The sequence below is a fragment of the Neopsephotus bourkii genome, unplaced genomic scaffold, assembly GCF_033783945.1.
Source record: "Neopsephotus bourkii isolate Nb327-2 ecotype Australia unplaced genomic scaffold, CSIRO-AGI_Nbou_v1 NB_1572, whole genome shotgun sequence".
NCBI lineage: Eukaryota > Metazoa > Chordata > Aves > Psittaciformes > Psittacidae > Neopsephotus > Neopsephotus bourkii.
Window position 1 is genome coordinate 7954066 of NW_026902048.1, and position 26542 is coordinate 7980607.

The 26542-nt window shown below is 45.9% G+C and overlaps 2 protein-coding genes across 2 annotated transcripts in view; both read left to right on the forward strand.

Annotated features, from left to right (window-relative positions):
* The first annotated feature begins 332 nt into the window (after positions 1 to 332).
* On the forward strand, positions 333 to 7040 carry LOC133221875 (uncharacterized). The gene is made up of 4 exons (XM_061371089.1): positions 333 to 341; positions 1899 to 2514; positions 4615 to 5103; positions 6424 to 7040. The coding sequence occupies exons 1-4, from the start codon at positions 333 to 335 to the stop codon at positions 6612 to 6614; spliced, it is 1305 nt and encodes a 434-aa protein (XP_061227073.1). The 3' UTR covers positions 6615 to 7040.
* A 1871-nt stretch (positions 7041 to 8911) lies between these two features.
* LOC133222031 (inactive cell surface hyaluronidase CEMIP2-like) overlaps positions 8912 to 26542 on the forward strand; it is a 49172-nt gene continuing 31541 nt past the window's right edge. Inside the window, 16 exon segments of the mRNA XM_061371381.1 lie at positions 8912 to 9131; positions 9134 to 9247; positions 9318 to 9458; positions 9579 to 10140; positions 10345 to 10514; positions 10979 to 11167; positions 11520 to 11689; positions 12507 to 12716; positions 16471 to 16676; positions 18051 to 18120; positions 18739 to 18867; positions 19888 to 19973; positions 21327 to 21458; positions 21577 to 21612; positions 22417 to 22569; positions 24395 to 24572. Of these exon segments, the coding sequence (XP_061227365.1) occupies positions 9011 to 9131; positions 9134 to 9247; positions 9318 to 9458; positions 9579 to 10140; positions 10345 to 10514; positions 10979 to 11167; positions 11520 to 11689; positions 12507 to 12716; positions 16471 to 16676; positions 18051 to 18120; positions 18739 to 18867; positions 19888 to 19973; positions 21327 to 21458; positions 21577 to 21612; positions 22417 to 22569; positions 24395 to 24572 (2667 nt within the window). The 5' untranslated portion in view covers positions 8912 to 9010.

Sequence of the window (26542 nt, forward strand, 5' to 3'; positions counted from 1 at the left end):
CAATTACTACTGTTATAATTCCTGCAGGCATATTGTGAGTTGTCTTTGCATTTGCTTTGCTTTTGTCAGTATTCTTCTGTTAATGAGAAGCCCAAATCTGGATTCAACATTGTAACCTATGTCCCATTGTCTCTGCACATGCAGACTTGAGTTCTCTGTTCTGGCTGGATTGTGGATTTCCACTTGTGCTATCTTTTATTTTTCCAAATTCCTGCCTCACTAGTTCGCAGAGGTGCTTGGCTGTTATTCTGGCTTCTGCATTGTCTGTTTGGCTTTGTGAAGTTTATCTACATTTAACTAGTACAAATGTTTTGCTGTTAATTAAAATGTTAATGGCGCTGGTATGGATCCTCTTCCCTCTCTTTTAAGTCAGTAATTCATTTACCTGTTTGGTCAGTCCCTGAAATAGTTTTTCTTGTGTCCTTGTTCCCATCCAGTAGTTCTTAAATGAATTGTGAAGTTGTTATAATTCTTTATATTGCAAACTTGTATCAAAGCATCACTATTTGAGGCATTTCAAAACACTGGTGGGCAACAGTAGAATTGTTGGTTGAGAAAACCTGGTGGCCAGCTTGTGAAACTCCTCACAAGGCAGTGGATGTCAGGTCCCAATCTCTTTAAAGAAAAAAAGGTTAGAGTTTTTCACTGATGATGGGAAAGAGGGTGGTGTGAGCTTATGGAAGAGAAACTTTGGGCTAAGAAATCACCTGTTCCAGCAAACTGCTGACATTTTGGAGCTACCAAGGTGTCCATGTAAAAATGGATGGCTGTGCTTGGGTAAATCATGCAATGGGGCTTCCAAGGCTCTTTAACATGTTTATTTTCTTGATGTGGATGCTCCATCCACTTGTATTGTGTGACTTAGCTTTGTTTTTCATATACTACAGCCATACGTGATGTACTTCTGGTTTTAGGAGAGGTAAGATGTGGCATGTATGTGTCAGGAGTTGTCTGTATTTTCACACAGGAAAATACTTATTAAAACGTTAGAGGTGGCATTTTCTCCGGTGTTTGATAAGCATCCTTTTGAAATACATGTAATTGTTACAAATTTGACTTACATTCGCATGGAGACTTGTTGCCTGTGTTGCCTCTGCTGCATTTCAGTTCCTTGTTCTCACATGTTGTTCCTGTAGTTTGTGGCAGTTCTGCTTTGGGCACTGACCCATCAGCTTTCTAAATGCCCAAACCTGTATTCACACTTAGTACAGTGCCCATCTTTTATAAACTCTGCATCATATTTGCTTTTTCTAAATTATACTGAACACAGAAGTAAAGAACCAATGTGCTTTCCTCCTCTGGTTATTTGCTCAGCAGTAAACTGTGATTGTTCTCATTTGGAAGTTGTTTTCTTCCCTGGGTCTTTTTCATGAATGAAAATTAATGATCTTGTTTAAATCCATTTAATTTATTTCTCTGTATCCTTCCCCGTGCAATTCACCGGTGATTTTAGGTGTGAAATTTCTTGTGTCGCAAAGGTTTTGTACGGCTAGTGCTGGTTCAGGGTAGGCTGAGCTTTTGGTGGGCACCCTTTGGGAATAAGGTCAAGCACAGAAACTACCTGCTTAGCATGTGGTGTTTTCAAATTCCAGCAGCATTTCTTAGATGGTGTAAATTTCGAAGCAGGAGGTTGTATTTCAACTGTGCTGTATTTAGGTCTCGTAACTTTGCCACAACAGTAGAAAGCACAAGCTGGTCCTTGCAGCAGGAGTGTGAGCACTGCTCCTTTGGCACCATGCCTCTGGCAAGGTCTGGTTCTGGAGCTGGGTTCCTGCAAACTGATTTTGCAGAAAGTGTTTGAGGAACATGCCTGCTGGCTTAAAAAAGGAAAGAAAACCCAAGTTCACCCCTCCACCTTAAGCACCTTAACTGTAAATTGTCTTCTGGTTCCTGTATAGGTGAACACGCTTTGTGCTGGTTTCCTTGCACCACGGCGGTGGCAGGCAATAAAGCCGGCACACGTTGCATTTTACAATAGATCTCTGGGCTCCTGCAGGTCTGCCGGGCAGCGGGCACGTTCTGTACTGGCCGCTATCCCCTGTGCTTCTAGCTGTGCTTGTGCTGCTGAACACAAAGGTGCGTTCATTCTTTTCGGTGTGGGACGTGGCCGAAGTCTTTCCCCTGGGCAGAGCCCGCAGCATCTCCGCTCCCCTGCCCGCGAGTGCCAGCCGGGCCGGGCCCCGCTCTGCACAACCAGCGCTGTGCCCCCAGCTCGGGGTCCATCCCTCCCGCCGCGACCCGCCCAGCCCCGGGGCCGGGCTGCGCTCCGCGGGGCTCACCGCACCGGGCCGGCAGGAGGGACGCGGGCAGCCATGCGGTCCCGCCGGGCGAGCAGCGCTGCTGGCGGGGTGATGGGGGGCTCCGCGGGGATAAACCCTGGCTCTGTGTCTGTTCCAGGTGCCCCGGGTCCCCCGAGGAACCCACCCGGCGCCCGGCTCCGGCTGCTCCCGCTGCTGCTGCTGCTGCTGCTGCTGGCGGGTGCCCGGCCCGGGGCGCTGGCGGCAGGCGGCCACGGTCAGTAGCGAGCGGGGCCGGGCTCCCCGGGAGTGCCCGGAGGTGGGGTGGGCAGGGCGGGGGAGAGGAAGAGGAGAGGGGAAGGCGGTGCTGCAGCAGCGGGTGTCGGTGCCGCGAGGTCCTGGCTGTGCGGTCCCGGGAGAGGGAAGGAGCGTGGCTGTTGTCTGAACAACAGACGGAAGGGGAACGCGGCTCTGGTTTCCAGTTTGACTTCCAGACGCAGACAGATGGCATGATTTGGCTGTGGCTTTGGAGGTGACTGCATGCAATGGGCCTTTAATGTATTTTCTTCTTCAGTTCCTCAGGCCTTTTTTAGTTTAAGGGCTGCCTCTGAAAACAAGACATTGATCCAAAGTTTTGTTTATGCTAAATAACGTTTTACGCAGCAGTTTATTCTAGAAAGCTTACAGACATACTTAAAGATTTAACACTACTTACGTTTTAAGCCACTCTGCTGCAACGGTGCCATTAGGTGCACTTAGGGAGGCTTTTGAGTCTGCCCCAAAGCCCTTTTCTCTTTGGGTCTGCCCAGAGCACTTTCCCTTTGGCTTACTGGATGGCAGTGGTGCATGCACTCCTCTTCGGCATGGATCATCCATCCCCCAAGATGTCTGTGCAGGAGGAGGGGGTAATATGGACCACATATTGCTGGGGTCCTCCTGGAGCTGGGTCCTTCCTCTTCTCTCCTTGTTTGCTCCCCTCACATTAGCCCGTCAGTAATCTAGTGAACAGCTCATTGATCCCTCAGGGGCTTTATGAACAGGGCTCTTGCAATGACTATTGATTGCTTGGAATGAAAGATGCAGTGAAGATGTGAAATGCTGCTTTTGCTATGGCAATTCCCTGAGTTATCTGCTGCCATCTGGTCGTATGAGTCACATTTTGTAGCTTCTAATTAATACGTTATATTTCAGGAATGAATTATAGCCATAAATTGAGTAGTCCACTAACATGATTACAATATGCAAGAACCCCCTGGACCATTAAGTCACGGCTACTTGCAGCTGATAACCTTGAGGCAAACAAAAATAAATACCTGAAGCTTCTGAAATGTGCTGGGCTGGGATCCACCTCTAGGAAATAGAAGAGCATTCCTTAAAATCTTGTTCTCTGCTTAGAAATGAAAGTGAGGTTGCAGGCACATTCCAGGGCTCCCAGGACGTGACCTCCAGCCTTTAGCTGTTACGTTACAACATTAACTTTTTGAAATACTTTTGGCAAGGTGTGATTGCATTTGGGGTTCCTTTGTCCCTTCTAATTATTAGAGCTTTCTTGTGTGTTTGCAGCCCTACTCCTTGTCAAGACCCAGCCTAACTTACATTGCTTTTAATTGTTTTATTGATCAGTTCTCAGAGTGTAAATTCAATCTTCAGGCTCAGCCTGGATGAGGGAGAGCCGAGTATGGCTCCAGAGAGTCCCAGTTCTCCCATATGAGCACCTTCTTGTCCATAAGTGAAGCTGCTGTGGCCTCAGAGCAGTCACAGCTTAACCCTGTTACAGCAGGCTGATGACTTTAATCAGCAGGCAGAATCCAGAGACATCACCTAGAAAGCAAAACCAAGGCTTTCATTTAAACCTGACCTATATCTGTTGGAAACCTGGAGGCTGTGCTGGGCCCTGGGGCTGGACCCAAAAGGCAAATGGTCCAGAAAGAATGTAAACATTTTCTTGCTTAGTCTCGTATGAAAAAGGCTTTTGTAGTCTTTGATAGGAAAATTATTTTTCTTAATGTTTTGCAGAAAATTTCTATGAAATAGTATATACTGTTTTGGTGACTGAGGTTTTTTAGTTATCTGGAGTGTCTGTATAAGTAACAAAGATAGTTTTTCTGAGGATTACAAAGAAAAAATAGTTCCAATTAAAATTAACCAATAATCATTATTATACTATAGCATTTAAACCCTATCTATTGCAAATCTATTGACTTGGCCTGTAAAAACATTCAGTGAGTTTGTCAAAGCAGCGCAGGGGCCTGCACTGTATCCAGGGCTACAGCAGAACTCTGGTAAATGTGTGTACTTATATATATACTTTAAAGAAAGCCATTGGGATTCTTCGCTGTTTGTTTAATAGGTTTCACTGTATTTATGATTATTCCAGAACACAGCCTGAATCCCAACACTTCTTTGTGGGATATGGATCATGAAAGACTGTTTCACAGTAAGAAAACCCTTCCTGAGACCCTGGGCTCCTCCAGCCCACTCAGGAGCCGCTCTCTCCTGAGCCATGAGGGAAGGAAGAGCTTAACCCAGAACCTGGGCCAGAAACCACAAGAAAAGCAGCTGTCCTGTGACATGCTCCTTAAACTTTCCAGATATATTTTAAAGGATACCTTTGGATCTAGCTTGGCCTGGAATCTTTTTAGGTTTTATAACTGTGATCGAGAAGTTAACCTGCCCAAAATCCGTATCGGTCCTCTCAAGGTGGCCCAGCACAAGGTGAAGCCGTTCTTGCTGCACAGAGTGCTGCAGCTCCTCAGGAATATGGGAGTGTTGTCCGAAACTCAGCAGTCCAAGGCCTTCAGTCGGCTCAAGAAGCAAATGCTTAACCCAAGGAAAGCACCGCTGAAGCCTGAGAAGGAACAAAGTGGTAGGTATATAAGGAGGAGACACGGTTTTGGTATCTCAAATGCTTTGTGATGAAGGTTGAGCAGAGCCATAGGGCCAGGCTCTGTGCTGCCCATGAGAGGGGTGGATGTCACTGCGTGCAATTGGGTACGTAGTTGTCCTGGGTCATGCCAGAAGCTGGTACTCAGTGTTCAGGCTGAGCTAGAGCCAGGCTCAGCCCAAAGCAAAAGTTCTGGGATGGGGCAGATTGGAGTAAGTTGCTGCCTCCAGAGGAGGGCATGCTAGATGAGTGCTCGTACGGAGTTGTGTGGGGGTCAATACAGGCACTAAAAGCCCTGTTGTGGTATCATTTGGCACGGAGCATGGCTGTAATGTAGTAGGAGTGTGTTGTCCATGGCTCCTCCATCTCCGGATGGAAGCAGATGTGCTCCATCCCCTGCTCCGGGCTGGTGCTTATCTGTGGAAACACAGCTGCGGGGTGCTGAAAAGGTGAAGGGAATTCGAAAGAACAAGTGGGGAATTGCGGGATCTGTGGATGGGAGAAGGAAAACCGGATCCGAGTCGTTAACTAACTAATGTGGGAGCGCCGGCAGGGGGCGTGGCCTTGAGGGGCGGGTAGGGGCTGTGCAAGGGCGACCCCTCCCGGCCGGCTGCGGTACTGCACGGGGAGCCCGCTGAGCGCCCGTCGCTGCCCGTTCCCCGTTTCCCGTTTTCCCTGCGGACAAGGGGGGTGTGCTCCGGGAAGGGGGGTCCGGGCTGCGTGGTCTGAGCTGGGACCGGGACTGGCCATGGCCCTGCTGCGGGCGCCCCGGGGTCATCCCGTGAAGCCTCTAGCTCCGTGGGAACGGGCGTTGCCCAGGGGATGCTGACTCCGCTTCTCCTTCCTTTCTCTTAACTAGCAAGAAGGAAACGGGAAACTGTCTAGCGAGGGAGTGTGCCCGGGAAAATCATTTACAGAGGAGGACCCGTCCTCTCTATGCATTCATGTGCGAGAGCTGTTTCTCCTGGAAGGGGCGGCTGTGCTTGGAAGCCAAACCCGGAGCTGCCTTGTTTTCTGCTATTTTGCCTTAAAACGGATCCTCGCCAGTCATTGATCCTTGTGACTGAGCGTTTTGGTCGTGTTTGTAAGCAAAACACCACAGTCACTGAGACACGGGGTGGGAGAGGTCACCTCATGCCTGACAGCCCTTTTCAGAAAATGACCCAATTTTGTTAGAAAGGTGAACTTCAGTTTATAACCCACAATAATGCCTAAAGGAGGGGTTGGGTTGATTATTTGTGTGAGGGAGAGTTTAACAGCTGTTTGTTTGAGGCAGGATTAGTCAGAATTTCCCACTTGCAGGTGTGAGGATGTTTGGGAATGTTCTTGCGCTGTGGGCGCATCCTGTAGCAGAGCGTGATGGTGTGAGCTTCAAACAGGCTGCGTATGCTTCAAACCAGCACTGCTGCGAAACAGAAATCATCTTGCAACATGCAATCTGGAAAAGACTGGAAGGAGAACAGTCTAGCCCCCAAGCATCACTCTACAGATAGGTGCTTCCGTGTTTTCCTTAAACAGAGATAGGAATCTTCAGAAAAGCAGGATGATGTGGCCTGTCTCATTTACTCTGAAGTCTTCTTTCTCAGGCCCCTGAACGCTTGATCCAATGGGAAATAGCACTGAAATAATTCTCCTGAATGTAGTTCTTTCAGGAAAAGAATCCAACCAGTGTATTTCTGTGGATTTTGAGGCTAAAGACGGAAACTGGCTTAAACAGTGCTCACACCTCAAAAACGTGGAGCTCTTGTTCAGGAAAACCCCATGTAAAGAGAAGCAGCTTTGGCTTCACTGATCATTTCATGATGCCAGCACAATGTTTAGTGTGAACTAAAGCCCGTGTTATGTTTGTTTCCACTATTTCTATATCAGATTAATTGTTGCCTTTTATTTACATTGCAAGTCCATGAAATCTTTTGCACAAAATACTCCAATTTGTCTTTTCTTGCCTGAAATTTCCAGTGGTAGATAAAACTTTCTGCCTCCTATACCTCTGATAACAGCTCCGCTTTCCCATGACCTGCATTCATATGTGTCATATTCAGATAAGAATGAGGCATGATGCTGAGTAAAGCCGCTTTTTTTGGAAGGAAAATGACAAAAGCTATTTGAGACAGGAATAGAAGTGCCAGCACTAAATGATGGATGAACAGCCGGCAGCCGAGGTGGCAGCTCTGATGTTTCCCTGTATGTATGGAGTTTTGAAATGAGGGAGGGTTATCTGATGTGTTTCTCTAGGCTGGATGCTTATCTTCACATTTAGCGATGCTCGGGCTCACAGGACAGGGTGTAAGAGTGTAAATGGGTCTTGTATAACACAAGTGAACGTTGCTCCCTCTCTGGAGCTGTTGTATGGAGTGTGGGGCATGGCTGTGCCCCTCACCCACCTCCTGCTTCCAGTCTGTTCCCATATTTTGTCTGACAGCACTTGCTCCTTATTAACATGACTATAGGCTCTTTGTGCCCTCTGTCAGAAGAAATCCTTCACCAGAATAAATTTCAGGGGTGACAGATTGGAGCAGTTTGGCCAGATGATGGCACACAAATGTCTCTGAGATCGGTGCCTGTGGCTTTGCACCCGTCTGGCTTTGATGCTGGGCAGGAGCAGTGGCTGGCACTGTCACTTTACTGATTCTGGCCTTATCCTCTCTGGATGTGGGGCTCTGGAGTTGAGATGAAGGGTTCTGTGTAGCCTCTGGAGGGAGAACAGCACTTACCTGTCTTTATGTGTCACCTGGAGGCTCAGCTGTGCTGTATGGTATAGTTATTCTGGTTCATGGAAAACAAACCAGTGTCTGATGGTCCTTCTGTGGGCAGTGACATGTCTTTGACACTGGAATCCAGACAAGGACTTGCAATAGTCAGGAACGCAGTCCCAGGTCATGTGGGTTGAATCACACGGGTTTCTTTGAGCCTGTCTCTTGTCAGAGCACCTTCTAAGGCTTCCCCTCTCTTTCACCACAGGTTGACTACAGGTTGATTTGGCAGGCTGGGAGGTGAAGTAGCAGATACCCCTCTGCTCACCCATTGTCAGGGGAGCTTTAGCAACTGCCAGGTTACAATGTTCTCCATAGATCTGCTAGACACCCCCACGGGAAGGTGGCAGAAGGGCCAGCTGCCTTTTAAGTTGGGCCAAGCCATGCCAAGCCGGGTGACCAGAATAGCGGCTGGGGCACCTCAGCCCCCTGCCCTTCCTGGAGGCACCTGGCACCCCAGACACAGGCTTTGTTTTGGGCTTTGAACATAGCCGGGGCTCCGCGGGTCTGCACAGAGCCTTTGGGCCGAGACTCCCCCGTCACCTTGCGGCGTCCGGCAGGGACCCCGGGGGCTCGGAGCAGGGGAAGACTTGGTTGCGGGCAGCAGTACTCCCGCGGGCATGGGACCGCCGGTTGCAGATATACGTCCAGGCTGGAAGGATCGTCCCCGGCTGGGAGGAGCCAGCAGCTCCGCCGCTGTAAACAGTGCGGGCACCGCCAGCGGTTGGGAGATGGATATAAAAAGGGAGACGGAGGGGAGGCAGCCGGAGCGGAGTAGCGGGAGCTGCCTGCGCCTCCCTGCCCCTGCCCGCCCCCTGTCTTCGCCGCCGGGGAGCCCGGCAGCACGGTCGGGAGCTTCCGAGAGGCGGCGAACAAAGTTCGAAGCTCGGCGCTGCCGGGGATAGGTAAGCGGTCTTTGCAGCTCAAGTTTGAAACTCGATGTTGTCTCTCGTCCATCTGCCGCTGGGGTTTCCTCCTCGCCGGCTCTCTGTTCTTGCTGCTGTTGTGGTTGCCTCGCCGTGTCTGGGATTCTGCGGAGCTGGGGGGGGAAGGGGGAGTGTTGTTGGTTTTGATCTTGCTACTTTAAGCGGAGAGGAGAAAGGAGGACAAAAATCCCCAAACACATCAAAAGCAAAATGTGCCTTTGCGCCGGCCCCGCGCGAATCCGCGGGAAGGAGCCGGCGCGGCGGCGCACGTGTTGCGGCGGGGATGCCCGCGGCTACAGGGGGCAGGTACCTACTGCGGGGGCTCCCGGGACACGGGGAGCAGCGGCTCCTCCTGCCCTCTGCGCCGGAACCGAACCTGGAGCCGATCTCGGTCTCGGCGCCGCCGCGGGACGTATCGGGAAGCAGCGAGCGACGGCAGTGCATCAGGTTGGTACCGCGCCCCTCCGCGCCTTTCTGCTCCCCGCCGTGCCCCGCCGCTGCCTCCCGTCTCTTGCAGGGACCTGCCCGGAGGCCGACCCGCACCTCGCCCCGTGGCGACCCGGCTCCGACACCAGCCGCATCGCCGTGGTGGGCCGGGGGGAGGCTCTGCGCCTGGAGAGCTCCGCTGCCTTCCACTCCCTCGTCATCCGCGACGGAGGTAAGCGGGGCAGCAAGAGCCCGGACGGGCTGCCGGGCTGTAGCTGCCGGTGGGTGGCACTTCCCGGCCCCGGCCGTGCGCGCCCTCAGCCCCCCTCCCTCTCTCTTCCCTCGCCCACAGGGAAGCTGGTGTTCGCCGACTGTCCCCGCGGGCCGCCCATCACCCTGCGCGCCCGCTACATCCTCATCCACGACGGCGGGGAGCTGCACATCGGCTCAGAGCGCTGCCCTTACGGCTCGAGGGCAACTATCTCACTGTACGGGCTGGCCACCGACGGGGAGGCCGTGGAGGGCTTCGGGCAGAAGTTCCTGGGCGTGGGGCTCGGTGGCGTCCTGGAGCTGCACGGCCGGCGGCCTCACTCCTGGACCCTCCTGGACAAAACGCTGCATCCCGGCGGGCTCCGCTACGGCCCCTACTTCTCCGAGAGGCGGTGGGGCAGCCGCGGGCTCAACCTCCGCATCTTGGACGCCGGCACGGCGCGGGTGCTTGCGGCGGCGCGCTTCGACACACACCTGCGGCACGGCGAGTGCGGGCGGCTGCGCTCCTTCCTGGCCATGCAGCCCCCCGGCACCGTGGTGGCGGCCGCCGTGGGGGACTCTGCCGCCCGCAGCCTCACGCTGGAGACGCGGCTGCTGCTGCGGGACCGCTTGGGCAGCGCGCACATCTCCCGCCTGCGACACAGGTAAGGGGCGGCGGGCGGGGGGGCGCGGGCCAGCGGCAACACCATGGACAGCTCCGGCGCGCCGGGGCCGCCGCTCCCGCCCCGGGGGCTCGGAGCGGGCGGGAATCGGGGGAAGGAAGGGTGAAGAGGCAGGGACCCGCTTCTGCTAGAGGTCCTCGGGAGTGGAGGGCTCGGGATGTCACCGACTCCTTCCATCTCCCTCAGGGAGCCCTGGGCGCTGGTGGGTATCCTAGGAGGGGATCAGCCTTCCACAGCAGAGGATAAACGGGAGTACCACGGGAGTGGAACCACGGGATTAGCAGTAGCCCGAAGAGAATTCCTCACTTACGACGGGATGCGGTTTACCGTTACTGCTTTCAGTGGATGGATAAAAGGTTCAGTCTGCCCTGACAATTGCTTGTCTTTTGTTGCTTTGCTCTGCTTCTTCTGGCTGCTGTGAATCCCAACAGTGCAATGCTAATCATAGAACCACAGAATGGTTTGGGTTGGAAAGGATCTTAAAGCTCATCTAGTTCCAGCCCCCTGCCGTGGGCAGCTATACCTTCCACTAGAACAGGTTGCTCAAAGTCCCATGCAACCTGTCCTTGAACACTTCCAGAGATGGGAGATATGATAATACCATAGTCGTGCTTGCATAGATGGTGACCAAGCTAACAACACCACTCTTGCAAAGTACAGTTTTAGCTGCCTACAAAGAGTTACACTGGCATAGTTAATGGCTTGATCCCTTCTATTACACCCAGTTACCTACATAAAAATTAAATTGATACGCTCTTCCACTAATTGCATGATTGTGTCAAGTACAACTGCAAAAATAATTGATTGCTTCATTTTTCAGGGGTGCCTCATAATGGATTTAAAGTGGAAGCATCCAATGGAATAATTCTCCACTTGGTGGATGAGGTTACCAGTTGGTTACCTGGTGACCGAATTGTTGTTGCTAGTACAGATTATTCTATGCATCAGGCTGAAGAGTTTAATCTCCTTCCTTGCCCTGAATGTAAAAGTAATCAAGTGAAAATTGATGGTATGAAATATTTTTATTAAGCTACTCATTTGTGGTAAATATTTACATTGGCTTGTCTTTTACATTTTACATTTGCTTGTCCTTTTAGCTAGATTTTTGTCCCATAAACACATGAACACATACAAGAGGTGAAGCCCACAATATTATATTTGGACTTGAAAGCTTGACCAGAGGCATCAGTCCTTTGCAGAAGCCCAGGGAAGTCCTGATCTCCTCTGGGATCAGATACTAGCAACTGGGCATGTCTCTGGACTTGGTGACTGCTTAAATTCAAAGTGTGCATTTGCTTAGAACAAGTCAATAATGAAGATGCTGTGCTCACCCTGAATAAAGAGATTTCTGATTTTCACAGGCAGCCCACTTTATCTTCATATTGGAGAAGTCATAGATGGCATCGATATGAGGGCAGAGGTTGGCCTTCTGACTAGAAATATACTTATTCAAGGAGAAATGGAAGACTCCTGTTATGGACAAAATCAATGCCAGTTTTTCTCCTTCGATACATTTGGAGGACATATAAAAGTGAGTCATTTTTAATGCGCATGTCTGCAGGTATTTTCAGACGGTTCCTTTCCTGGTTTGTAAAACAAGCAATATAATGCATGAAACTACCGTTGTGTCTGGGGGAAAAATTATACTTGTCTGTGAAGAAGGGAATCTTGCAAAACTAGCCTTGCAATGAGTCTGTGCTGTTTTCTTCACTGTGTATATGAACACATACCTTTCTCTGAGTTAGTGGGGATTCTTCACTGACATTGCTGTCAGTAGGGTTGGTATGAAGTTACATAGTTCATGAGATGTCACTGTAGAAATTGTGCTTTCTACAGAGCTTCCCCCACCCCTCATGGCTCAGCTGGGTATCACCCTGTTGTGCTCTGTCTCCTTTTGGTTGTCCCATGTGTTCTTGGTGTAGGTGCACAGCCTTGCTGTTGAAGGAGCTTTGTGTAGAATTACTTCTCTATCAGTGGAAATCAAGGAGCTGGGCAGGTCTGAACTCACTTGACAGAGATAAAGCTGCCAGGAAATAGAGCCTGGTGGTAATCGCTGTCCCTTTCTGTAGCTGGCAGGACTCCCTTGTCATACACTGCTGTTGCTAAACACCGCATATGCTGCTTGGCAGCTGGTCCTTGGCAGCCCCGTGCCCGTAGGTGTGCAGCCTCTGGCATGCTGCTCTGAGCCAGAGCATGGAGCTGGCATCTCCTTCTGGGATCAGGCCCTGTGTTACTCTGCAAGCATATTGCCTAATAAGAGAGAAAAAAAGGTGGTTTTCTTTTTGCATCTGTTTCTGTTGTTTCTGTTGTAATGCCGACAATGTAATCATCTACATTTGTCTCAACAGATCCTAAGGAATTTTAGCTCCGTTCACTTGTCAGGAGTGGAATTGAAAAACATGGGGCAGCAAATCCTGGGCAGTTACCCTGTGCATTTTCACTTGGCTGAGGATGTGGATGAGAGGGGAGGATATGAACGCCCAACATACCTTGATAACCTGGCTATCCACCACTGCTTCTCTAGGTGTGTTGCCATACATGGGACTCATGGCCTTCTGGTAGGAAACATATTTTATTAGCACCGAGTTCATTTCTTTGCTTAGGTACTGCTAAACAGCAAGAACCATTTGTGATACAAGGAGAAAATAGATTAATGACACAAGCCATCTTTACCCCAAGTAATATCCCAAATTGTCAACTTCATTTTGCTGCTGTTCAGGTTAGGACTGTTGCTCTAGTAGTGCAGCTCTTTGAAATGAATTTCAGGTTCTTAGTATTGCCTAGTTAATATTATTAAAGGTGTGATGATATATAGTGAAATCTTTGCCATGTTATTCTGGACAGATTGTGATGATAGGAACTTTCATTTAAAATTAGAGCAATGGACTTTAGGATCTGACTGAAACAATGGACCTTTAATTTGCAAAGGAGATAAAAAGAGACAGGGACTGTTCAAGTCAGAGCAATGTGAAATATATACAAAGATTTTCACATGACAAAGGGAATGAAATACGAGAGGGACAGACCCAAATTTCTGCTTCAGTGCCAGAAAAACCCTCAGGAACTTGGCTCTGATATAGATCCTCACAAGGCTGCTGTGGAGAGAAACTCAAAAAAACCCCTAGAAAGCCATACATGTCCCAGCTGGAAAAGACAGATTCCTGCTCCAGTCCCAACACATCCAGTTGGTGTGTGTTCTGCAGGACCTTGAACAGTGTTTTGGTGTCTGTGGGCATTTCCTCATTCACCTGATGTGTGCTCAGGCAGAAGACACTCCCTGAACTGTCCATGACCTCCTGGGTTTTTCCTGAGAACTTCTCAATCCAGGACATGAAGCTGTGTAAGACATGAGTTAGAGGTGTCAGGTGGAACCCTTGTGTGAAAGAGCCCCTCCAAAAGGATGTAGTCACAAAAATGTGATGCTGGCATAGACAGCCCAGTCCCAGTTTTCATGTGTCCTAAATTGCGTTTGTATTGTCCAGATAACTCAGAATTATTGATTGACTTCTTATATATGTGGTTTGCTCTGGCTGTAGAGACTGCTTTTGTGTACAAAACCTTTAAGTGGCAGGAGAATTGCCCAGTGTGTGTGGATGTAGTTTTACTCCCTCTCTCCTCCCATTGGTTTTAAACCTCTGGAATTAAAAGAATCTGCCAGGGATGAAAAATTAAGCCTTATGCTAACGTTGGTTCTGAGAAGAATGGTATATGGTCTTGGTCTTTATCAAAAGTGAGATTGTCAGGGGTTTATCTGGATGTGTGGGATGCAGTAGCTGTGAGATCAAGAATCCAAGAGTGAGATTCAGCCCCCCAGCATATGACCACTGAGGGCTTTGAGTCCATAAATCAGTGAACAGGTTTTATTGTAAAGGTTAAATATGTGATCCTGTGGAAGAATCATGTGGTTTCAATACAGCCATTAAGATAAAGAGTAATTAAAATATAATTAAAAGCCTTGCTTTAAAATACATTACAATAAATTGCAGTTCCAGAGAAGAGCATGGGTATCAGAGCCAGGCAGTTAAATAACATAGATGGGTACCAGATTTAGCATCACATTATGAAACTTCATCCCTTGAAGCAACGTAAACCAGAGAGGTGGGTTTATCTCAACTCCTGTCCTGAGGGTTTAGAGGGTGTAATTTTAGACATACATTGCTAGAGTGCTGTGGTTTGTGCTGTGCTGCGTACTGGTCAAACAATGGTGTCTGCAAGGCCCTTCTCCCATCTGCTGCTCCTGTGTGCCAGGTTTGCATTGTGGTTCAGCAGCTTGCGTTACCCATTGCGATGGGAAGCAGGCAGTGACATGCATCTCACTACCCTGGCACACGTCAGAAGTACACCAACTACTGTAGTCCTTCATGTCTAATGTTGCAGTGCATAAAGGTCATTCATATTGTGTTGCTGAACTATTTATGATTCAGCGTGTAAGGTTACCTCAATCATCCAATGTTGGACACACTGGTGGAGTTGTCACCTGTGTTGTGGACAGTGTTTCGTGCTGTCACACACAGTAATATGCCACTGTCACAGTGCCACAGGTGGGCTTGTTTCCAAGCATGTAGTTCCTGCTGTGATATGCCAGAATTGGTTAGTTTTGGGGGTTTTGATGTAATGGCATGGACCCTTATCTTTCATTGAAATGTACGTGATCTTTAAATTCCGTTAGTTCTGATGGGGAGAGTGATCAACACAGTTTCATGTATTTAAGTATTCAGAGCTGCCATGCAATTACAAAGTTGTGATTAATCATATTAATCCAAGCTAAAACCTGGTTTTGGATACAAGGCTCTTTTTTAATGCAGCTGTCTGAAGCTCAGATTAGCCAAATTTCAGCTAAGTTCAGCAGAATGAAACTCTACAACTGAAATGCTGTCTGAAACAGCAAGCAGTTTGTTGTTACAGTTTCTTTTCAAAAATAGTCTTCTGTGGCCTCCTTAGCAGCTTCTGCGTGTCTTTCGAAAGGGTTGAAGTAACCAGTCTTGCTGCTCTTAGCAGCTGGCAAGGACACTTGCATTTTTATCTAAATCCATTTCCTATCTGTATTTCCAAGCTGGCACGAACATGTTCAGCATCGCTACATCTAGGTTCTCTGTTATCCTCCTTGTAGCTCATTTCAAGCCACTGTACCTGTGTGCAGGGTCTCAGAGGATTTCCCAAGCTGTATCAGTTAGCAGCTGGGTACCTGGCTGTGTTGTGTGTTATTTATAACTCTCTTGCACACCTCATCCAGGCAGAAACAAGAGCAGCAGATGACAATTCTGAGGGGTGACTGCCAGGAAAACAATGAAATCCAGTAGAGATATACCTATGGGAACTATACCATTTGTGACTTCAGATGTTATGTACAGTAGCAGCCTATTAAGGGGAAATCCCAGGATATTAATCTGGATTTAATTCAAGTATCCCTCAAGTTTACAGAAATAACCACGTAGGTTAATATTAATTAATCTCGCAGTTTTACACAGACATAACTCTGACGTCAACAGGAATTTTGTATGCCTGAAGAGTGAATAAATACGTTGACAGGGATTATTTGAGTACAAAGTTAAGGTTTCAGTAAGATTTAGTAACAAATTGCTGGTATTTTAACTATCCTGATTTGGTATTTACATTCAAAAGAAGGATTTCTGAATTTTTATCTTCATAAGACTGTACATCAAAGGAGGCTTGTGCTAAGTCCTCTTGGTCAAATTAGGGTTTAATGCAATATCCCTCTGCATGTCAATTAATATTAAATAGAGTGAAACAGTAAAATACCATGTCTGCCCAAGCTGATCATTACAGGAATGAAGTGGCCGTGCACCTTCTGAGAGTGAAGAAAGAACAGAAATCTCGTTAAAATAGACTACTTCACATGGTGCATTTTAAAGACTTTCTTATTTTATTTGGGAAGTGTTGCAGCTCATGAAAATGTCTTCATTAACCATCCTAACTTGTTGGTTTATCCTGCAAGATACACTTGTCTTTATGCAGATATTTGCTCCATGACACTGAACCAATTATTATCTCTCAGAGCTGAAGACAGCTTTAAATCCAGTGTTTTGCAGTTTTCCTTTAATCATGCATGTGTTCTTTCCCTGAATAATTTTAATAGGAGCTTCACTGTATAAGAAGATCAGTCCAGAGTTATACAAACTGGGTATAGTTCGAGTTAGTTCCAGGACTGCTGCCTATGCGCTGCTTGCTGTGCAGAGGGGTGGCAAAACCACTCCATGAACATTTTGGGCATTTATTGATAAGCAAAGCACATCAATTATGGTTCCTGCTGTTGTTAGCATTATGGTTGATGGCCTGTGTACTTTTTCCCAGGTCAAAGACACCATTGGCTATGACACTCTGGGGCACTGTTTCTTCCTGGAAGATGGGACGGAGCAGCGCAATACATTCTATCACAACTTGGGCCTCCTCACAAAGCCAGGGACAATCTTGCCTTCAGATCGCAGTGAGGCAATGTGCCTCGCCATCCGCAGCAATGTCTACGGAGATTACATTCCTGTGCCGAGCACTGACTGCATGTAAGTGCTCTGGGAGCTGTAATCAGGCTCTATACTTTATAGCTGGGTCCTAAAGGAAGCTGGGGTGAAACTTTTGAAAGGGGCTGTTTGATATTAAATGAAAAATTGTAGCTTTCCCTACCATTTCTCTTTTTTAAAATGATTTAGCTACTTGACTGTGTTTTGCTTGTGATGATATCTTTTAACACCTGCATGAATCCTAAGCAAGGAATATTTGCTGCTGGTTATTCCTGTCTCTGTTTCCTAAGAATCATAAATATATTAGAGCTCTTTGCTCATTTCTGAGATGCAGTGAGAATGCACAGATTAGCCTAAATTACAGTAAGTGTAATTCAACAATAAACAACATCTTGATATAGCTGACCAAAGTAAGCTTCTGTTTTGGAGACTGATGAGCGAGAACACAGGCACTCAGGGACCTAGGCTAATGTTTGCAAGCAAGAACCCACTTTAGCCAAGGAAATTTGTATTTTTATGTTTTCTGGAAAAGGATACAGTAGCCAAACAAATTATTCTAATTTGTGTAAACTATCCCACTTAATTACTATTATTGTCACTGAAATGCTAGGGTTGCTGGTATGGTTAATACAGGTTTATTTTGCATGTATTTCGTGGTTCTGGTAATATGAAGGAGTGTGGGTTCTTGATTACATAATGGTTATTGTGGATAAACCATGATTTACATCTGCTAGGAATGATCAAATTAATTGGTACAGTCATGAGAAAAGCTTACAGTGTTTTTACATGTGGTCTTTATTATTGCAAAAGATGTTATCAAATGAAGCAAGTCAACAGATGACAGTTTTCATAACTATATCTGGCTTCTGTTTCTTTCACTGCTCAACTTCCCTATGTAGCAAAAAATCCTTATTTGAGCAAACATCAAAATAATACATCCTTAATCTCCTACTAAACTAGCTATTTCTGGTTTACATGGACATTTGTTTTGTTTTCCAAGTAGAAGCTTCCTAAAATCCATAGAGAATCCCATACCTCCTGCCATTGCCCCTAGTTCCAAAACACAAACCAGAAGTTCATTTTGCAGCCATTGTACAAAGCTGTTTAACTTAAAAATAAGTAAGTAATAATAATAATTAAAAAAAGATATTGGGCTTCCTTCAGCTGCATGTAACAGAGCATGGATTTTGTCTTAACAGTCTCATATAATTTACAGAAGGTTCAGCATGTGGCTCCAGAAATGAACATTTCTGACAGTACTAGATGATTTCTTTTCCTTAAAGAGTATCATTAAAAGGTTGTGTGGAGTTTTAAAGTCAATAGGAGAGTTGTGGCTCAGGTTCAGTGCAGTGCTATGAAAATGTATCCCTTCCTGTTTGGTAACTGCTTAGGATCATTTTGATTTTGATTTTTTAGGGCTGTCAGCACTTTCTGGATTGCAAATCCAAACAACAACTTAATAGAGAATGCAGCGGCTGGTGCTCAGGTAAAATCATTTAATGGCAAGAGCTATGCTTTGCCTCTGGTTCCCATATGTTCTACATTTATTGATGTCATTAGCATGCGGGCAATGACTTTTTAGTAAGCCATTGTAAAATTGGGATATGTACTTCTGCAATCTTTGTTTCTGTTAAGAGCAAGTATTTGCCTAGAGTTCTCACACTGATTTCTTTCACCATTGTGGCTGGGAATGGTGTGTGATGTCTCTTAGGAAATGTTGATTTTTATTAGTAGTTAATAGTTAAAAGCCCAATAACATTTTATATGTGTATTTATAAACATATATTCTCTCTTTCTTTATCTTTGACTTTTCTGCAAATCATGTTTGTTTAATGTGCCTGTATGGAGAAGGTTGTATTTTCTAATAAACCATCTGAGTTTCACCCACGATATAAGCATTTTTAAAACCCAAGGACCCACTGTGCATGCCAAAGGACTAGCTGGGAGGTTTAAGAGTATGGGCTAGTATGTGTCCCCTGGGATTTGCATGTTTGGCAGGCTGAGGTCAGAAATCTGGACAGCATAGTGGAAACCCTAAATCCCCAGGATAACCTGTGTCATTAATCGCAGTGTCCCATTTCTCAGACCTTCCTTTCTCTTTTAGGATGTTGGGATATGGTACATCTTCCACCGGGTTCCCACTGGACAGTCTGAGGGGCAATATCCAGAAGGACAGGCTGAATATACCCCCTTGGGAGTATTTTACAACAATAGAGTCCACTCCAATTTCAAGGCACGTGGATGGTTTTTTTTATGTTTCTATTAATATAGTTGTATGACCTGGGGCTGACTGTGTGTGGTGCTCTGAAATCAGGTGGTCATGGGTGTCTCACATTTTAATAAAGTTCTTTTAACACTATATCAAGACAGTCAACTTTTGGGGGTGATGCTCTTTCTAATGAGCCAAGAGAGAGCTGAGCAGAATGGAGGTCCTGTTTCAGGCACTTCAGTTGGTGCCTGTGCTAGAGGGGATGAGCCCAGGCCATGGGTACACCTACAACTAACTGAGATTTAAGGAATGACAAACAGGACACTGGGCACTGCTGTTGGCCACAGTGGTACAAGGGCATAGGGGGATGAGCAGAAGCCATTTGTGCCAGGGCCTGCTCATCACCTTTGAAAAATAAGGCCTAAAATTCAACAGTAATTCCAAGAAAAACACTTTCTCCCCCAAATACACTGTTGACACGAAAATGTAACCTGTAAGCTATAAAGAGCATTTTAACTTATTTCTCAGGATTCTAGATTGAAATCAGTGCTGTTCTGTGTCATGTATATTTTACATTTTGGTCCATGACAGCTGCTGCTTTGCCCTAAGTCTTGAAGTTGGCTGCAGCTGCTCATGTTCTCTTTTGACTGTCGGGGGACTCGTCACTCTTTATTTAAAATCTTGCTTCTTAACAACACTCTTTTTCCACAAAATTATCAAGAGCTTGGCAGAGTCCCTTATAGCTTTCTGCAAAAGAGAGGGAGAGAGTGGGAGTTCAGTGCCTTGCTTTGGGTCAGAAGACAGCCCACGATGCTGATGCATAACATATGGCAGGCCAGGCTCTGTCCTGACTTCAGCGTGCTACATCCTGTGCTAATGTCATGCTGAGCAGTGCCAAGTGACACCTAAAGGGAAGATAAAACCCAGGCTGCAGGGGCTGACTGTTCTCATGCACTGGCTGCCCATGTTCTTTGGTAAAAATCTGGGATCTTGGGTTTCTATTCAGTGATCTGTTGAAATAATTGGAGTCGCGTGTGTTTTCAGGCCGGTTTGTTTATTGGAAAAGGAGTAAAGACAACGAGAGCCAACGCTGAAGATCCCAGAGAGTATCTCACTGTCGATAATGCCAGGTAAGCACATGCTATATGGTTAAGTATTTTGGATCCTTGTATTGCTTCTTGGCTTCTGCGCTGTATTTAGCAGATCATTAGTGCCTCATTACGGCTGGAGCATCTGAAGAAAACACACAAACTATCTCTGATGTGCAGAGGCAAATACTTCATAGTTATGCACTTAACTGTGTTATTGTGAATCAAAAAATGATACACATACACTTGGGGTTATGAGGACTAAGCAGTGAAGCATGTGGAAGGGGATCCAGATCCCATTAGTCCATTAGTGGGTTTGTAATTGCCAGTATTTCTTATTAATTACTTAAAAGAGCTTACAACTGAATGATGATGTAAGAGACTGCTGAGTCTGGTCTAGGATTAATGAGGAAAGTCAAGGTAGCCTCAGAGCTTTTTGTCAGCTGCTTTAAAATCTCTGAGCTTCATTTCACAGAGCATAAGCAGGTAAATTAAGGCCATTTTCTCACTTGCTGCAGTCCTATGGGCCTGTGTGAGGAGGCTGTGGCAGAAATTGGGCCCTGCTCCTGGTTGACCTTTGGCTTTTTTCCTCCTCCATCATCCCCTATCAATGTCACATACTATGCTCCCGTATGGCTGAAAGGGTGACTTTGTGTCCCTTTGTGAGACTTCCCCGCCAGGGTCATCCCCTTGGGCACCAAGGAGACACATTCCCTAGTACAGCAGCTGGAAGAAGTAGGAGGTGAGGGCAGACTCAGAAAAAGCAATGGTGATATTTTCCCAAACACAGCACAGATCTACCATTAACAGCAGGCATGGCAAGAAATAGCCGGCAAGTAATTGAGAAGCTCCCAGTTCCCAGGGTGAATCCTATTTTCATATCATAGCTTCTCTTTCAGCAGACACAGAAGCATACGGAGGTCTGGTCTGCACATGCAAGGAAAGCAGTTTCAATTACTCCATTATCTTTGCGGAATGAGATTCTTGAAAGTGCCTAATTGATTTTCTAGCATCAACCCAGGGATTCTCAATGGGCCTTGTAAAGACAATTACCAAAGGACCCAAGTGACTTTGGAAGAATGTTTTCTATGCCTCTAAAATCACACTGAATCAAATTAGGGAGTAGATGTGGAGCTGTTGAAGTCTAGTGAGAAATCACTTGTTGATTTCACTGGGGCCAGAATTTCACCTTTGTGAATGCTTATTTTCTGTTTTGTACCAAGGCACAGAAATGAAATCAAGCTAATAGTCTGACTCTCATCCAGGGCATATCACCTCTTTAGGCCCATCACGCTGATGTGTGGAAGCCAAACGAGGTCTGCCAGACACAACCTCCTCTGTCTGATGCTGATTCGTATGTCTCCTGTGCCACATTAACTAAGCTCCTTGCTTCAGGTTTCGCCCACATCAAGATGCTGATCCTGAAAAGCCGCGAGTTCCTGCCATGATTGATGGTCTTATTGCTTTTAAAAATAATGACCATGGGGCCTGGGCTAGGGGTGGCGACATTATATTCTGCAACTCAGGGTAGGTTACTTTAACTACGTGTTATATCGTTACCCTCCGGGCAGACATAAATAGGCCTCTAGGCCAAACTCACTGCAGACATTCCTCATCATTTACACCTCTGTTTCTTCTGTCCCAGGTTTTCAGACAATGGAATTGGACTCACTCTGGCAAGGTAATCTCTTAAAATGGAACTTCTTCCCATTTTTCCCCTCAGTGTAACAGGCTGAAGAATGGAAGCTGAGACGCTCCTCTGGCAATTACTGTAAGACACAAGAAACCTCACATTTCCCTCCCAGACCACATCAAGTCTTCCCTGGGCAGCCATTAATACAAGGGGCAATTTAGCCTTTCATTCTCTTTGCCTCAGCATGTCTGGGGAATACATGGTAATTGCCGAATATTTCCTTTTGGGCGGTAGGTCCTGAACCAGTAGACTAAACATCTGGCTCTGCGTTTGGGGAGGCTTTTCTTCTGCTCTATCCCAGTGGAGCAGTGTTGCTTGTAGATTGTGTGCTGTCAGGGCAGGGTGGCTGTGATAGTCCCATGTGGTGGCACAGCAAGTCTCCTGCCTCCTCTGCTGGTGTCTGCCATGTTCCTGCTGCTACCATCTGCACAAGATCTGCAAAACCAAGGCATATCCAAAGCCCACTGCAGACAATGAGAGTCAGTAATACTGGCTCTCACTTCAGGGATATAGCTAAAAATTATAAAGCAACTCAGTATAGAGCAATTATATTATAGAGTTGGTTTTACCCAGGCTAAGTTACCTCTATTGCTGATGCCTGAATGCTAAGCTACCTCAATATTAACCTGCTGGTTTCTAAAGAGTTTTAAAAGCATCCTTATATCAGTGAATGCATATTTTTTTTCTTTTTACAAATTAAGAAAGAAATTTTTCTGTGTCTGCAGTGTAATTAAGTGTTAAATCATCATTTCTGTGGTGCTGCATAGTTACCTGGTGTTTCTTTGCTTGTAGTGATGGGACTTTTCCGACAGATGAAGGCTCCAGCCTAGAGGTGACACGTTCCATTTTTGTTGGAGAAAGCAGCAATTTTGGGTCCCAGGGAGGCCAAAACAGCTACTGGGGAAAAGGGGCAAATGGAGAGTACAGAACACTACCCAGAAACAAGTGAGTTTTTCTTCTGCCATTTCCTCTTGGTGTTAGTATAAGCTAGAAGAAAAGCCTCAGGAATGAATGTGACTACCAATAAGTAATTTATACCGTGTGTTTAAATCATTGTACAGGCCAGAAATAATAAGCATTCAAATAAATTCACTCTTCAGGCCAACAGCTTGAGAGCATTCTCGCCTGAATGTGTTTGATTTAATTTTCTGTTTAATTTATTAGTGACTGGAGAATGGATTAGAAGATCTGAAAGATACCAAATGGCTTTTGTGTAGTACTTCAGTAGCGCAGCATTGAGCTGATGGTGCAGCTTCCACACACCAAGCTATCATCCCTCCTGCCAGCATAGCTGGGCAAACATGGCTGGTTTGACAAAGGTGAAACCTTTTGTCATTATTGCACCTTATTTCTCTTTCAGTAGCTGTATGTTATTTTCTATTTTGATAGCAGCACAACCTCCTGTTTGGCAACCGTGGTCCCTCCCCACGTCCCTGTAGCAAGTTGTGCTTTCCCAAGCCTAAATTCTACCCTCATCTGTTTTTGGTGATGCTCACCAACTATTAAACCCTCTATGAGGAATATAAAATTATTAATACTCAGCAGATATGCCATGCACACAGCCATGACTATTATGTCTCAGCCACAAGTGACACAGGAATGAGATCTGTGAACGACAGCAAGGGTAATTAGAGCTATCTCAGTTATTATCAGTGTTGTAATTTTAATTACAATTGCAAAAAAAGCTCCTTTGCAGTACAAGCAACTTCTAATCCTATTGTTAAGCAATGTACTCTTGGAAAGGAGTATGCCTAAATGTCTGATACCTGTCCTTGCACCATAGTACAAAGCGGGATTTAAGGCTTGTACCAAACCCAACTACTGAGATAACAGCTCTCAAAATTGAAGAGGAATTATATGGTCAAGAAACACTCTTTGCACCTGGTGTTTTCAACTGATAAAGTGTTTCTGGATCTCTGGAGCCAACCAGTAAGGAAAACATCAGGGCTGGGCAGCAAATCTGGGCCTTGGCCACCCCCAGGCTCGAGAGAGGCTGTGTGCCCACTTTGTGTGTCTAAATAACTCTTTCTGGACTCAGTAGGCATTGACCTATACTTCCAAAGTGCTACTAGCCAGCTTCATTACCATCTGTGGAGATGGTGCAGGCCACCCTTTAATCAAACACAGCCAGGGCCAAGCAAAACTTGGCACCTTCTCAAAACAAACCATGGAAGGGGCGGGCCCTTACCTGTGACTCCAGTGGTGTCTTCTTCAACACTGGTGTCTTGACAACACATCCATGGACTGATACTTCAGAAACAGCTTTTCTGTATGAAATGCTGTGCACTAGGTCTTAGGGACCTCGTGTGAAACGTCTTGTATGGAAAGGAGAAACTGCTGCACCACTTGGCACTTGCTTCCAAGGAGAGACTTTCCTCCAGGGAGTCTGATTGATCCGTGCTGATGTTTTCCTGCAAAACCTGTCTGCCCTGGAACAGGAACCTGACGGCAATGCTGCCACACAGCCTTTGTGCCTTCCTTGTGGTGATGAGCTCCAGGGTGGTTGGAGAAAAGGTTTTTGAACTGCTTAACCCCATATTGCTAGACTTAGGCAAGCTTATGAGTCTTTTTCTTTGGCATTTGAGCCATACCATGTAGAGGATGTTCAGCAGAGTTTCATCTTTCCTTAATTGTGTAATGAGTGTGAAGGTCCCAGTTTTGTCAAAGAAAAGGTGGTTTAGCTACCTGTCAGTATCTCTATGCTTTCAGGAGGACTCAGAGCTTGCCCAGGGTTTTCACACAGGACTGTGCTTGTTTTTAAATCTCACAGAACGTTCCCTATTCGGGGATTCCAGATTTATGATGGGCCTGTCAGGATGTCAAAATGCACTTTCAAGAAGTTCACTCCGACTGTTGACAGATACTCAAGTGCCATCGGGTTCTTCATGAAAAACTCCTGGCAGATAAGCCCTCAGAATAACGTGTCACAGATCCTCATGGAGAAGAGTGTAAGTAAGAAAAGCAGAAATATGTACTGTTAGATGTGCAAGTTTCTGAGGATTTTAGAAGTGGTAAGAGGTCTGCCCTAGAGCAGGGATTTCCATGTAGTGGTCCATGTTAAGTTAGTGCATACCATCAGTTCATTTAGCAACACTTTTTTAAAAAAAGTGAAGGTTATTTATAAGCTAGTAAAATGTGATTGTATATTATGCCTGGGCAGATATACGTAAAATAATTTGCATTAGAGTAAAGTTTCACCGTGTGACCACAAGATGAAGACCACCACTCTTAACTGGTGCAGCACTGCCAGCTCACATGCACCAAGGACCTGCTGAGGACCTGGCCTCAGAGATTGAGAGGGACACAACTGAGATGCCAGAAGACAGTAAGCTGCAGTACAATTCTTACACAGAAATAGAGAACACACTTAGAAGGAAAAACATGACCCAGTTTCTGAGGTCAGCAGTGAAATTCTTGTTGAGCACAACAGGCGTTTCCCTTGAGCAGTGAGAGCAGAATCAGCCCTATATCTCTGCCTTGGTAGGAGCTGTAGGATGCTGACCAATTCCAGTCCTTGTCCTGGATTCCTGCAGGGATCAGGGCCCTGGGAAATGATAGATTCCACCTGTCTTTCTGTGAGGGATTATAAACTCTATTTTTCTTTTTTCAAACAAGGTCCATACTTGTGACGATGTTCATGAATTGTAGTAAGTTTGGCTTGAAGTTCGGTTTTATTTTTAGGAAAATTTCCGTTGCTGTAGGACTGACCAATATAACTCTCTCTGGTAAGCAGTTACTTTGTCGCCTCTCAGGTGCACAGACCAACAGCAGAAGGGTATTTCATGACAGGATATTGTTGACTGCAGTCACTTGACTGCTCCTCTAAAGAAAACACAGCTCCTGTGCATTTCAGTAAAGAAATCTTAGTTACTTTTGATCTTTAGGGAGATTTGGAGCAAGAATAAGGGCTTAATTTGATGCACCTTCTTTATGTCCTCCCTTGGGGACATGGTTATAAGATGGTCATGGGGAACATGAATAAGAAAATCAACCTGGAACTGGGGAGGGGAGCTTAGAGAGAAAAGTATGATGAAATGGTTTGATCAGTGGAATGGAAGAGAGTGGAAATTTTCCTTCTGTAATGGCCATAGAACTCTGTCCAACAGAATGGCTTCAGGCAGATGATATCTGTGAACATCATCAAAGGAATTATTACATCTTGAATGGCTGAAAATGCATCTCTTTAATACAGTTGCACATTTTGAAGCCAATGAGCCTGTTAAATATCCCAGCATTTTTTGTCTGAAAGGCAGTTTAGTACTTTCACCCCTTTAAGATCTGAGGTTTTCAGAATAAAAATGGTCAGAAGACTTGCTGAATAATTCTGCAAAGCAAATTAGAACAGTAGAGTGTTATCTTATTACAAAAAACTTAATGACATTATCCCAGTAATTTATTGTATGTACATTTCCAAGAAGTATCTGTGTCTGTAGTGGGTATTTTGCCTACTTAAAAACCATTTATGATTGTAAGCACTTGCATCTCAGCACTTATTTTTCACTTTGATTCTGTTTCATCTGGGTTGAACCCAGATGTGCTAATTCTGATTTTAGACTGGAAGGACCATGATTAGTCTATTGTTTTGTTGCTAATTGCTATATAGGGCAATATGTCTTTGAGTAGTTAGGATAGAGCTTGTAGGCTGTTGTAATTAATTTTCTGTCTCCAGGCATCATTTTATGACTTTTTAAAGTGTAGCTAAGTACTAATTCCCTAAAGGACAATCATTTTACAGTTGTTTTTTAGGAAGAAATTAAACATTACCACAAGTTATGTAGGGATGACAAAATGATTAGTCGTGCTGGAGGAATAATTGTATAATTAATCAGACTAATCAGCAGATTGTTTAGACAACAAAATAATAAAGGCAGCCAGTTCTTGTTTAATTCCTGCATAAAAATAACAGTCAAGGAGAACA

What these genes read in the sequence shown, in the direction of transcription:
- LOC133221875 (XM_061371089.1), top strand. An exon ending in GCTGGCGGCAGGCGGCCACG is followed by an intron (nt 2,515 to 4,614) that starts GTCAGTAGCGAG and finishes TGATTATTCCAG; the next exon opens with AACACAGCCTGAATCCCAAC. An exon ending in GCCTGAGAAGGAACAAAGTG is followed by an intron (nt 5,104 to 6,423) that starts GTAGGTATATAA and finishes TCCCACTTGCAG; the next exon opens with GTGTGAGGATGTTTGGGAAT.